The following is a 13,031-nucleotide window of genomic DNA, read 5'->3' as shown; positions in this document are numbered from 1 at the left end:
AAAGCGTGATCATTTCTATCGCAAACCGTCTCTAATATATAAATCAGATACGCGTTGAAAATGAATTTTTATTGATAAAGCGAAGTAATTTCTATCACAGACTATCGTCGCTTCATTTTGTGTTCAAGATCGATTCTTTGAAGTGCAACAATTTTAGAAAAGTATGAGAAAATTAGCGCACATTCTGGTCCCACTTTTTAATTTCCGATTGAGCTAAGGTCGCCATTTTGATGATCTCGCAGTCGTCGCTGCTGTCTTCCAGATTCACTAATTCCGGGACTTTCCTGAACGATCCTAAGCAAATGACACTGCTCTTTGATGATCTTCTCGACAGCGTCGAAGGCTCTGACATAAGCGTTTGCGTTTCAATGTTGCGAGTGCTCTTCGATCTGGTTTCATAAAGATGATTGGATAACCTTAAATCGCAATGATTAGACTTAATGAAAGATTAAATCGTGACGAAAATGTACACAAAGAAGCAGCGTGCTTTTATAAGAACGTACTCATAAATATTCGTATAAAATTAATTAACGAGACAAGGAATTAACATGCAAACGAATAAACGAATTAACAGGTAAACGAATAAAGGATTTAACAAGTAAACGGAATAACGAATGAGCAAGTAAACGAATTAATGAATAAATGAATGAACAAATAAACGAAATGACGAATAAACGAATTAACGAGTAAACGAGTGAAAAAGTAAACGAAATGACGAATAAACGAATCAACGAGTAAACGAATGAACAAGTAATGGAAATAACGAATAAACGAACGAACAAGTAAACGATATAACGAATAAAACAATTAACAACTAAACGAAATAACGAATTAACGAACGAACAAGTAAACGAAATAACGAATAAACCAATTAACAACTAAACGAAATAACGAATGAACGAACGGACAAGTAAACGATATAACGAATAAACCAATTAACAACTAAACGAAATAACGAGCAAACGAATTCACGAATGAAACAAGGTTACAGAGCACTGTTTAATCAAATCGTTTGCACATTCTCGTTACCATTTTGTCGTGAACGACTGAACTAATGTCGATTTCCTGTCCTCTCTCTTCGACATTCTTCGCTTCCACAGCTTTCGTGGTTTCCGTGGCTTCGGCGACGACATAATTTTCGATTAACCATATAAATTAAATTTAGAACAACCATATAAATTAAAGGAATAGAAAAAAGAATCTCTTCTACTCGGATTCGATTCTCGTCGTTTCTTGGAACCACATTTGACAGATCCGATTGAACGCGAGAAATGAACGTGTGTCGCTAAGTGCTACAGGATCGTTCGCCTGAACGTGTTCGACGTCGGTCGTCTCTACGGGATCTACACGGTGGCGGGAAATAAAGTGGGCAGAGACGGTTCAGGTAATGTAACAGTTTATTGAAAACACTTTTGTCCGCCCGTTGTCCGGGCCGAGCCTCGCTGATATTAAAAAACGCAGAGTCTTAGTAACATGATTATCTCGTGGGTGTTACGTGGAATACAACTTAAACGACATCCGCGAAATCGGCTGCCAGACGCTATATAAACGAACCCGTCGCTTTCGTGACACACTTTTAAAAAATCGTTGCTCGATTAAACAGAATTGTTTTTCTCGATCGTTCAACAACGACGCGTCGAGTCTGCATTTCAATCGTTGCAGCATTTCGCTCGAATTAGGGTTGCTCTCGTTAGAGTTCTTACGACGCGAAACTATTCAAATGAGAATGAGCACGGTCGATTCAGAGATTCGTGGTATTTCCACTTTAGGAAATCAATTTCTCTTGCCGAACTGCAGCTTCTCCTTTAACTTCTCCGAAGTCGATTACCGCGGATCTGCTAAAACAAGCGCACTCTCCGTTCACGAATTTACAATTGTAATTTGCTTCGGTACAATCCTGTTGGAAAATCATTTTAGTTCGCGGCGAAAACTTTCGGAAATGAATAGCGACCGATAGGAATAAATAGCGATCGATTGAGAACAGGCGAAGTCGGAGAAATCAATCGTGGCGGAAGAGATTGTTGAATCGGCGAGAAAACTGGCCGATTTCGTGGACGCGCGATCTCCAGGTCCGTGCGAATATCGTAAAAAAACCGAGTGGAAAGAATCCGCGTGCTCTGGCCTCCCACGAGAAACTATCGAGTACGCATCTCCCGAACGATTAATCGCCGCGAGTCTCGCGCGTGCTCGCTGGATGATCCGAGCAAACATTATGTATATAAAAAACAATCTGTCGGAGCGCGTCAGCCGCAATCGAATCAACGAGCCGCGCCGCGTAGCGCCGGGCCGAACGTTCCCGACTCAAACGCTTCCGAGCACCTGCGATCTGCCCGATCTACCGATCACCGATGATCCATGGATCGGTCCGGACCTCGCCTCCAGTTGGCCACGGGGCGATTACCACGAGCGTCCCGATAGATCGTGACAAATTGGCGCGATCGCGAAACTAAGTCCACGCTCCATCCATCTAGACGAACTTTATAATTAATTTCCCCCCGGATCCACTCAATTAAACGGAGATCCCTAACGCCGATCGTTCGACGATCGTGAACTTTTTTGTTGCGTAATTTATCGCTGTACGTACCTTTCGAATTTTAGGGGATGGAAATCGCGATAACATTTAATTTGATTTTTGTTCGAGTGAAATCGTGGACGACGACAAAATAATTTATTAATGAACTGAGTCTTGACGAATTGTATAATTGATTTTCCTGGATCCTCGCAACGAAACGTAAATTCTTTTCATTGATCATTTATAAAGTTTGGATAGTTGTACATTTATAGTTATAAATATTTTTTGAATTTTAGAATGTAGAAATTCTGATAATTAATTTCATTTTCTTTTGAGTGAAATTGTGGACGAAGAAGAAATTATTCGCTTGCTAAGTGAAACTCTAAATTGATAATTACTCAATCTCTTAGAGCATTTCAGTGTGTTTTTGATGCTAAATAAAGCATATTCTCATTCGCCAATTCGACGAAGAGACCGTCATTACATAAATCTTCTGCTTAAGAATCTTTTAACGACGTTTCGTCTCCCAATATCAGTTGTTATCGATGTCACTAATTACCAGTAATGATCGAAATGGATCTCGCGGATACTTTCGTATCCAAGATGGCGACCTAGTCTCGCGGTCGCGTCCCTCCAGCAAGCGTCCTAATCGAGCCCCCGTCAAACAGGCCCGATATTAATTACGTACGCCACCGATTAAAAACGCCCGCGCAAAAATTCTCCGAATAGTTCCGACCGAGATAACCGATAATAATCGTCAATCTGAGTATCACAGATTATCCAAATAATTTCCCGAATAGACGTATCGCGTTAATTATTAATATTATTTTCATGTTTTTTTTCCCCCCCCGTTGACCGATTATACAAACGCTCGTCGTTCCACGTTCCCTCCAGTTCCGTTCATTCTGTTCTCGCCGCTGAAATCGTTGAGCATCGACTGTTGGGTGCGATCTCCGGTCGCCGGTTGAGCGGTTCTCGTCGCCGCGACGCTGATTTTCGTCGAGGTCTCGTTTTCGCACGGGCCCGATGCTCTCGAAACACACTCGAGTCTCCTCGCGAGTTTTTCGCCCAGTGGACTGCGGATTTCGTCTGCGAAATGAACAATCGTCCGCGTCGGCCCGCGCGATACAAACACTGCCACGGAAACAACCTAAACAATGTGAACCGTTTGGAAACAACGGAAACCGTTTCGTCGCCGTTTTCACGTTCGATCTACAAACTTTCCGATGCGCGAAATCCGCAGTCCACCCGTTATAATGTTTTTCTCCTGCGTGTTCGCGTCTCTCTCTCTCTCTCCTTCACTGTCTTTTCTTCCATAATATAATATATATATATATATTTTTCTGTTTTTTTTTGTATCTTATTAATTCTCTTTTAGCCTAGCGGCGATAATACGTTACCAAAAGCTTATGGATACCCTTATGCGCTGCTACCAAGGTTTCATTTTGTTTTTTTGTTTTTTTTTGTTGCGATTAACACCACCATATCTCGTTCTGTCTCTCTTGATCGTCGATCTCGCTCTATCGTCAGCTTGCCTGCCGGTATGTATCTCTCTCTTTTTTTCCCCCCTCGCGAGACCCGTGTACCTATGTCCTACGTAAATTCCGCCGCACTTTCTGCCGTTATTATAGTTAATAATTGATTGCGATTGCACACTCTCTCGCTCCTACCATTCGCTCGCTCATATCCCGTTCACGCTCCGTCTCCTTTCACGCCTCGTTCGAGTCCACTCGAGTCGGAATAAAGGTGACGAGGACCTTGACAATGACGTTGGGGGGACGAACGTTTCCACGGGTGCTAGCTACGTGTCTGTCTCTGTCACGTGGCGCAGAGATCGTTCGCGGTAATTAACCCTGGGCAATCGAGCTGTTCAACTGTGCGTCAACGCAGATTTTAATGCCGGACGAAGATCTCTTTGGAAGAGCAACGAACGGCCACGTTGAGATCTCATCTCTCTTCGAGAATTTCGATAAGCAACAAGTGATAACGATTTTTCGATTCTTGTCAATTATTATTAAACTTCAATTAGTCGGCTTCGTCGTAAATGTATAAAATGGTGCGCGAAATGATGCATGAAATGACGATGTTGATTCAGAATGCGGCTGGAAGCATTCGAAACATTAAACATGATGTTATTTGATAAACAATGTATTAAACAATGCAATCTTCTTGTGAAACGATGCCTTTAAGGATGAAGAAATAAATATTGAAGACATAAGAACAATTTTATAACATTATGAAACTATTCTGAACTTGTTAAAAGTATTCAAAGTTATTCGATTAATTCAAAGTCATCAAACCTACTGAAATTACTAAAAGGAACAATTTGTTTTTATTCGACTAGTGTTTCGTACAATCGTCTTCGGAAATAGTTATTTTGCATACTTATAAAAGAAACCTGCGACGAAAACACGCTACCTATTTTTGTCTGAAAAATTCATCGATGGTCCGCAAAATGAAGCAGAACGAAACATCCATGCGAACGAATTCGTGCGGCAAACGATTGAAACATTTCGGAGTAAATGCAACGCGTGTCGCGGAACAAATGCAATCCCGACCGCTGTTTCATCGAGTTTCCCCAGAGTTAAGGACACGCCGAATCGAACTGAATCTGAGAGCTGCGGAGTTCGAACGCTCGTAGATAAGGCAATGTCTCTTTGGAAAGTAGTCCCGAGCCCCCGAGGAGCTTTAAATGCGAGGCCCGGATCAATTGAGTGGCGAAAGATGAGCCCCTGTCACCTAGCACGAACGACAGTTCAAAACGTGTGACCTTTTAGTTTCTATCAGAGTAAAATCATCCTAGATCCTAAAAACCTGGATTCTGGATCTCTTCGCCACGCGCCGCACTTTTTTGTACTGTCTACAGTCAAGCACGTGATCTCCATTCACAGATCTGCCATGTCCGCGTGTCGATGATCCTCCACGAGATTACCGTTCCAAAATACTTTTCTTTTTCTTTTTTTCACCTTGCTCCTAGATTTCTCGTGGCTCGTTTTCTACGCTAGCTTTTCATTGTTCGCTTGTTCTCTCGCCGATGCTCGTGGAGGCCACGCAGCGAATGACATGAACGAACCCACCGTCGCGACGGTCACTCATCTAAGACTCATTAAATATTATTAGGTAATTTCTTCATCTTCTCCGTTTCTATTTATTATCGTTTGATTAGTTGCACTAGCCTTGATTGTCGGCATTTAAGGGCTGCTGGGCAGGCAGCGATTATGGCGACGTGCGACTCTCTTCGTTCGAGCGCAACTCTGATCAAGTCGATCGTGGACCGACTGCTCGTGGTTTCTCTGTCTCGTTGATAAATCGTTAGCTGAACCCTTTGGAACCTCTTATTTTGAACGATTAGCGTCATTGGTTTTTGGATGATTCAAATAATTTGCTCGATTTTGAAGCAACTGCTACCAATGTTCAATTTTTCTAATATTTTCAGAAATATAAAATTAAATTAACGATCCTCGAGATTAGACGGTTCTCAATATTTACAATCATCAAGGTACCAAATCGTTTAACGTTGCGGATCAAATAGATTTGAAAAAAGATCTCCGATTCGTTTCCATAGACTCTTAATTTTTGAGCAACAGTTTGCCAGCATTCAATTTCAAATTTCGCCGCAGTAAATAGACTGCGGTTCTTCATGCGAAATAAAATGTCTCTGTGTTAACAGCAAGAAACATAAATTAGAAATGCATTTCTTTATATAATAACGTCGATAAACCGAAACTAATTTGGCATTATTCTTAGAAATATCTTCAAGCCTTCGCATTGTATTGCAGCAACTCATTTTTGCGACGAATGCAGTCCGCAGTCTAGTAAAAAATAAATGATTAAAAGGATTTTAGAAAGGATCAAGGATTTGTAGATCGCAGTCGGCCACGATCGACCGTATCCGAGCGAACATCACGAAAGTCCCGAACGATCTAGCTGATCCTACTTAATCAGAACGCTCTCGAGGACCCTGAAAGCGGTCGACGTTGATCGAGTAAAAGGTATTATGTATACGATAAGGCCCGTTGCCCTTGACGAGGTGCTTGAACGAGCTAAAGTATACGGTGAATCTGAACGTTTTACCCTAAAGCCTCGCGCCACCCCTTTTCGCTCACTTACATCACCCGCGAACATCTGTTCCACCGTGTCCTTTCCTTTGCGACATCTTCTTCTTCTTCACTTCGTCTCCTCCAATCTTCTCTCTCTCTCTCTCTCGCTTTCTTCTCCTCATTATAGTACACCTTACGGATATAGTACAACAAACGATCAACGACGAAACGGGAACACATGCGAACCTCGTCGAGGGAACGCGTCCCTACACCAACAGACGTTCTCCAATAGACGTGTATAGATATATACAAATATTCAAGGAATCGAACGGTGTGTGGGGCATGGTGTGGGCTCGCGAGAACAAGATCCTGGCAATCGTGCGAAACGCGGCGTATCCTAATCTCAATTGCCTTCGAACGTACGCGGAAGCTCGTTTTATCGAGCAAATTTTTCTCGCATGTTCAACCATCGCCGAGCTTTAATTTCACGGGGGACTTGAATAACTCGAATAACATCAAACAATAGAACCGATGTTATTTGACATATTTCCGCGCAGGTTGTGTCAAGGTTTCCGAACCGAACCACCTGTAAACCTGATCAAACCGCGCTCAAATCGTCGAACGATGCTGTACATAGAAATATGATCATTTTCGCGCAGTCGAACTTGGCTCAAACAGCTTCAAACAGTATGATCCGCGTCGTTGGACATATTTACACGCGTGCCATTGAACCGAACTCAATGCGATCCTGGTGAAACCGGCCTCAAATCGTCGAACGATGCTGTACATAGAAATATGATCATTTTCGCGCAGTCAAACATGGCTCAAACAGCTTCAAACAGTATGATCCGCGTCGTTGGACATATTTACACGCGTGCCTGCGAACTGAACGCAACGCGAACCTGATCAAGCCGGTCTCAAATGTGCACACCGTTTACAAACGCGATCAAACTCTGCTCACACAGCTTCGAACCCAGTAAAATCCTTGTTGCTGAACACATTTACACCTGCGTCTTTACAATCGAACCCAACGTGAACCTAATGAAACCGTCCTCGAACGTCCATACATTTTACAAACCTGGTCAGACTCGGTTCAAACGACTTCGAACCGATCAACGTTCGCACGTTAATTTTTGTGAATGTTTTTGTCAATGTTACGCGCATTTTTGTCGCGTATCATTGAAACTAAAGTCGACACGTTGCAAGACGATCGAGCTGATCGCGTATCAACGCCCGATTGCCAGGACCGTGTTTCTCTCTCGCTCTCTCTCGCCGCTTCCATAGACGCGCGTTACCTCGCGGTACATTAGACTAGGCGCCAAGCTGTACAACACAAAACTTAGGGCTAAGCGTTCGTATTTAACGGTGTGAATGGTGTCGACAGCCCCTGGACGTGTGATCTCGCGTAGGCGTGGCCAGCTTTGTCCCCCGTCAGGCATCGGGGATGTAGGAGGCACCGTATGTAGAGAGCGGGGAATCAAGGAATCGCGTGCGAGCCGGTGAGCTCTCTCGAAGCCTGTTTTTTTGACCCGCGGCCCGGCGGCGATCACGCTATAATAACCACCAATAATTTGGTTGCAACCAGTAGAAACAGCGAGGAGAGGTGTCGCAGCAAGCTTCGCTCTCCGGCAAGCTCTCGACGCTTCTCGGGGAAATAAAGCGAGCTAGAAACTCATCCACGACCGGTGTACCACCTTGATATACATGTAAAAAACGTGGTCTTTGTCGCGAGCTTGCAAACTCGCGCTAAGCTCGATGCGCTCATCATCGTCCCACCACCGTGATCTATCAACGTGCCCTCGCTCCGGTGTCTCCCCTCTTTTCTCTTTTTTTTTTATAGCGTGTGTCCAGTCGGATAATGGAGGTTTGGTATACAAAATGTGTGGCGAGGTTGCAAGCTCGCGGGAAGCTCGACGTCCCAGGGCCCCGCGTGCGGGCGCCCATGCGTGGCCGAGCCTGTGCGTCCACCGAGCCGAACGGTGGCGTCGTGTCCCGACCTTGGTTTTCCAAGGTCACGTTTCGGTAGGGGGGGGGGGGATGGATCGCTGGAACCTGTCCGCGGGCGCCTGTCTCTCTCTCTCTCCGTGGAGCAATGTGAACGGTGTCGTTTGCGTGTGTCCTTTCCCGCAGCGAAGAGGAATCCGCAGGCTCATGCAGGCGGCGGCGGCTGATATACAACGTTTTTTTTTTGTTCTTTTTAGATTTCTGCTAACGATATTAATTATACAAACGCTAGGTTCGTCATCCTAGTCCCTAGTATCCACGATCGTTCGTCGAACGACATCGTCCGCGTTCCCAGCGAGTCCCGGTCCTGTATTCCGTCACACAGCAGGATCATGGGGACGACTAGGGACAGCCACTCGGCGCAGACTAATCCTGAACGGCGAGCCTTCCTGACGAGCATCCACGGACGTCCCGGATGTGTCGGAAGTAGGCGAGCTAGAGACAACGAGGGAGTATCCGGCTTGAGGCACTAGGACGCGTCCAGGGAGAGGCACTCGGCGAGGAAGTCCTCCATGGAACGATAAGCGTGCTCCAACACGCCTGATAAGGCGTGGTCTTCGTCCGCGTAACTCTGCCAACAATAATTGATCCTGATTTGTCATACTCCATGCCGTACGTACAGTAATGTCTCCCTTAATGACGCTCGGATTGTCCACTAAAATGGATAATTTGGGAAGAAGAGATACGATTATTCGAGCCTTGCGGCTCGTTTTTATATAATTGTGGACGATCTACAAGGTGTCCCAAAAATGTCTCGCAATCCAAAAGTGGCGGGTTCCTCAGGTCATTTGAAGCAACTTTTTCCTTTACAAAAATTTTCTCCGAGGCACCGTTAACGAGTTATTAACGAAAAACAGTGACCAATAAGAATCGAGTACAGCTGACGCGAGGCGGCCCAGTGCCCGAAGCCCAGTTCCGCTCATTGGCTCGGTCGCCTCGCGCCAGCTGAGCTCGCCTCTCACTGGTCACTGTTTTTCGTTAATAACTCGTTAACGGTGTCTCGGAGAAAATTTGTGTAAAGGAAAAAGTTGCTTCAAATGACCTGAGGAACCCGCCATTTCCGGATTGCGAGACATTTTTGGGACACCCTGTATAACTATAAAAATAAACCGCAAGGCTCGAATAATCGTATCTCCTCTTCCCAAATTGTTCATTTTTGTGGTCAATCTGGGCGTCAATTAACAATTACGTCTACCCTCGCTGTTGATAATCATCGATTAATGAGTCGATTAATGCTGAACCTGCAGAGCTCTGAAAGTAACTAACTTGCGTGGCTTTCAAATAGTTCTTCTTCTGCTTGTTCAACAATTCCTGAAGAAGGAGCCTACAATGGAAGCATCTTCAAAGTAAGAGCCACCAATTGTTTCTTAAGATAAGGTCCTCATGATTTCAGCGATTAGGAAACAAAGATTATGACTCTGGTTATTTTGACCTGGCATGGCAGATTTAGCGTTAATCGACCATAGAAAGAAGCTAGACTGGTCTTCAAGGTTCTTCAGCCTGAAGGATTCCAGTTCCAATTTCACGTACCTGGTACCTAAAGATGATTCCCGCTTCGGACAGTGCCTTAGCGAAGGCGACGCCGTGCGTGTAAGGCGCTGTGAGGTCAGCTAGACCATGAAGAAGGTAGAGGCTGTGGCTCGGCACCAGCCTGGCTCGTTGAGTCAGGTCCGCCTCCACGTAACCCTTGTAATTGTCGGCTGGAGCGCCGAGAACTCGCTCCGTGAACGCGGAATCTGCATTCAAGGACTCGGCATTAACACCTGGTCGACATCAACGTCGACAACCGACGTCAGAATATTGGACCGTTGGGAAAGTTCGTTCCATCGTCTTTCGATTTAACGTAACTATGATCGGTGCATACAAAGCTCTGCGTCTTTTAGATCGAAGGAAACCTTGGAGAGATCGCTTCGTTCGTTATCCGTTAATTCTCAATTGAACAACAAACGAACTTCTCCCAACGATCCAATATGCTAACAGAAGCCGAGACTAATTGTATCAGCTACGAACTCACTGTAATAGAGCCAATCCGCTATAGGATTCACAGCGACGCCGCATTTGAACACGTTCTCCTGGTTGCCCAGCACCATGGCGGTCACGTATCCGCCGTATCCCCACCCCCACACCCCCACCCTGGTCACGTCGAGGTATTTCAAGGTCTTCAACAGGTGCTTCAGCACCGTCAGCTGATCCTGGACCTCGACGCCGCCGATCTTCCTGAAGAGGTCCCTCTTCCCCTGGCCTCGGGCGCCTCGTACGTCCAGCCTGACGTAGACGACGTCGTTGTGGCTGGACATGTAGGTGCCCCAGTCGATCTTGAAGCGGTCCGTGACCGCCTCGCTGCCTGGCCGACCGTTCACTTCGACCAGGACCGGGAAAGCCGCATCCCTGAGCTCCTCTCGCCACGACGGTGGCAGCAGAAGTTGAACTTGGGCTTTCCAGCCTTGGGGCAGCGGTACCTGAACAGGCATCGGGGTCATTTTCATTTGAGCCCTTGGACTGTATTCCGTGATTGATTCCATTTCCAGGGTCTTCTTGAACGAGGAGCATAACAGAAGCGAAAGTGTTTAACTACCTCGAAGCTCCTGTGAGTCGGCAGCGCCAGCTGAGACAGCTTGTCCCCCCGCTGGAGCCTGGTGTCGTAGAGCAGGCGCATCATCTTGTGCGAGGTCATCATGTGGATGCCTGCCAGAGGAAGGCCGGGTCCTTCGCAGTGCAGGACATAGTAACCTTGACCGCCGTCTCTGACCGGCGGACTGACGGATGCGCTGAAGTGCGTGCAGTTGGTGTAGTAGAATCTGCAGCAACAAGTGCGTTAACGTTGACCACGCGATGGCTTGCTATCTCCGACTCTATTATCTAGCCGTCTACCTGCTGCTCCAGAGGACCTCGCCCAGGTCGCAGGTCACGCACAACGGCTCCAGGCGACGAGGATCGTCGGCAGTGGGGTCACGCACCACGTACAGGTGCCTCTGACCCGGCCTCTTTTCCCTGGTGCCTAAATAGTACACCAGGTGGGCCTTCGTGTCCCAGGCTAGGATCTCGCTCACCTGGTGAACAAGCAACAACGTGAATACTGATCCGACCGGATCAGTTTGGATGGGTCGCTCACCTCGTAGCGACCGTGGGAGAGCACCGCTATCCTCTGTTGCGTGAGGGTCACGTGCTTGATGTGAGTGAAGTGTTCCTTGTCGCCTTCCTGAACGGTGGCTAACAGCAAGAAACTGTCGCCGTCGGGGGCGAACAGCGGGTGAGGTTGAGCATCCAGCCATTGTCCCTCTGGCGCTCTCTCCGCGTGAGTCTCCTCGCATTCCCATGATGGCGCACGGCAGGCAGTCACCAAGGAAAGGTTCTGGGACCTCGTCATCCACACGACTGCTATCTGGTTTGCGTCTTCGCCCACCCAGCCGGCTGATATTAAGTAGTACTCCCTGCAAAATGTGGTTGAGGTGCTGTAGATCAGTTTACTGGAACCGTGGTATGGGAGGCGATGGATTTGAAAGCTTCGCAGGGTGAAGGCTTCAGACTTGAAATATTTCGAGGGTCTGATTTGGACTTTGGGGCTTTGGAATCTGGGACTTTGGACTTTGGGGCTTTGGACTTTGGGGCTCTGAACTTTGGGGCTTTGGATTTTGGGATTCTGGACTTTGGGGCTATGGACTTTGGAGCTCTGGACTTTGGGGCTTTGGACTTTGGGGCTCTGAACTTTGGGGCTTTGGATTTTGGGATTCTGGACTTTGAGGCTATGGACTTTGGAGCTCTGGACTTTGGGGCTCTGACTTTGGGACTCTGGACTTTGGAGCTTTAGACTTTGGGGCTCTGGACTTTGGAGCTCTAGACTTTGGGGCTCTGGATTTTGGGACTCTGGACTTTGGGGCCCTAGACTTTGGAGCTCCAGACTTTGGGGCTCTGGACTTTGCGACTGTGGACTTTGGGGTTCTGGACTTTGGGGCTCTAGACTATGAAGCTCTAGACTTTGGGGCTCTGGACTTTGGGACTCTGGACTTTGAGGCTTTGACCTTTGGGGCTCTAGACTTTGGAGCTCTGGACTTTGGAGCTCTGGACTTTGGGGCTCTTGACTTTGAAGTTCTGGACTTTGGGACTCTGGACTTTGAGGCTTTGGACTTTGGGGCTCTAGACTTTGGGGCTCTGGATTTTGGGGCTCTGGACTTTGGAGTTTTAGACTTTGGAGCTCTAGACTTTGGAAATCTGGACTTTGGGGCTCTAGACTTTGGGGCTCTGAACTTTAGGACTCTAGACTTTGGGGCTCTAGACATTGGGGCTCTGGACTTAGAGTCTTCGGACTTGAAATATTTGGAAGGTCTGGGATTTAGACTTCGAGGCTTTGTACACGAAATCTTTGAATTTGAAGGCTTTGGACTCAATCGCTCCAAATTCAAAGGCATCGGACTTAAAGCTTCCGTCAGGTCTACCAAAGACTCTACTTCCGAAAAAGTGCCTTCACAAATTGCTTC

At 46.6% G+C, this 13,031-nt stretch overlaps 2 protein-coding genes across 6 annotated transcripts in view; both read right to left on the bottom strand.

Moving 5' to 3' along the window:
• Positions 1-1,379: 1,379 nt before the first annotated feature.
• The window catches only part of LOC117225580 (inactive dipeptidyl peptidase 10), a 185,909-nt gene continuing 174,257 nt past the window's right edge, over positions 1,380-13,031 (bottom strand). For all 5 annotated transcript variants that reach the window (XM_033479265.2, XM_033479267.2, XM_033479266.2 and 2 more), the window contains 6 exons: positions 11,669-11,987; positions 11,428-11,606; positions 11,132-11,354; positions 10,571-11,015; positions 10,087-10,292; positions 1,380-9,127 (listed from right to left, as the gene is read on the bottom strand). In XM_033479265.2, coding sequence (XP_033335156.2) covers positions 9,026-9,127; positions 10,087-10,292; positions 10,571-11,015; positions 11,132-11,354; positions 11,428-11,606; positions 11,669-11,987 — 1,474 coding nt within the window. In that variant the 3' untranslated portion in view covers positions 1,380-9,025. The remainder of the gene's footprint in view (positions 9,128-10,086; positions 10,293-10,570; positions 11,016-11,131; positions 11,355-11,427; positions 11,607-11,668; positions 11,988-13,031) is intronic.
• LOC143258898 (uncharacterized) lies at positions 11,996-12,962 on the bottom strand (the record flags this gene model as incomplete). Its single annotated transcript, XM_076519426.1, has 2 exons — positions 12,862-12,962; positions 11,996-12,800 (listed from the first exon to the last, which is right to left on the bottom strand). Coding segments are annotated over exons 1-2 (906 nt in total), but the record flags the coding sequence as incomplete, so codon positions are not given.

This window comes from Megalopta genalis, chromosome 2 (assembly GCF_051020955.1).
Source record: "Megalopta genalis isolate 19385.01 chromosome 2, iyMegGena1_principal, whole genome shotgun sequence".
Taxonomy (NCBI): Eukaryota; Metazoa; Arthropoda; class Insecta; order Hymenoptera; family Halictidae; genus Megalopta; species Megalopta genalis.
This window is presented reverse-complemented; position numbering and strand designations above follow the sequence as displayed.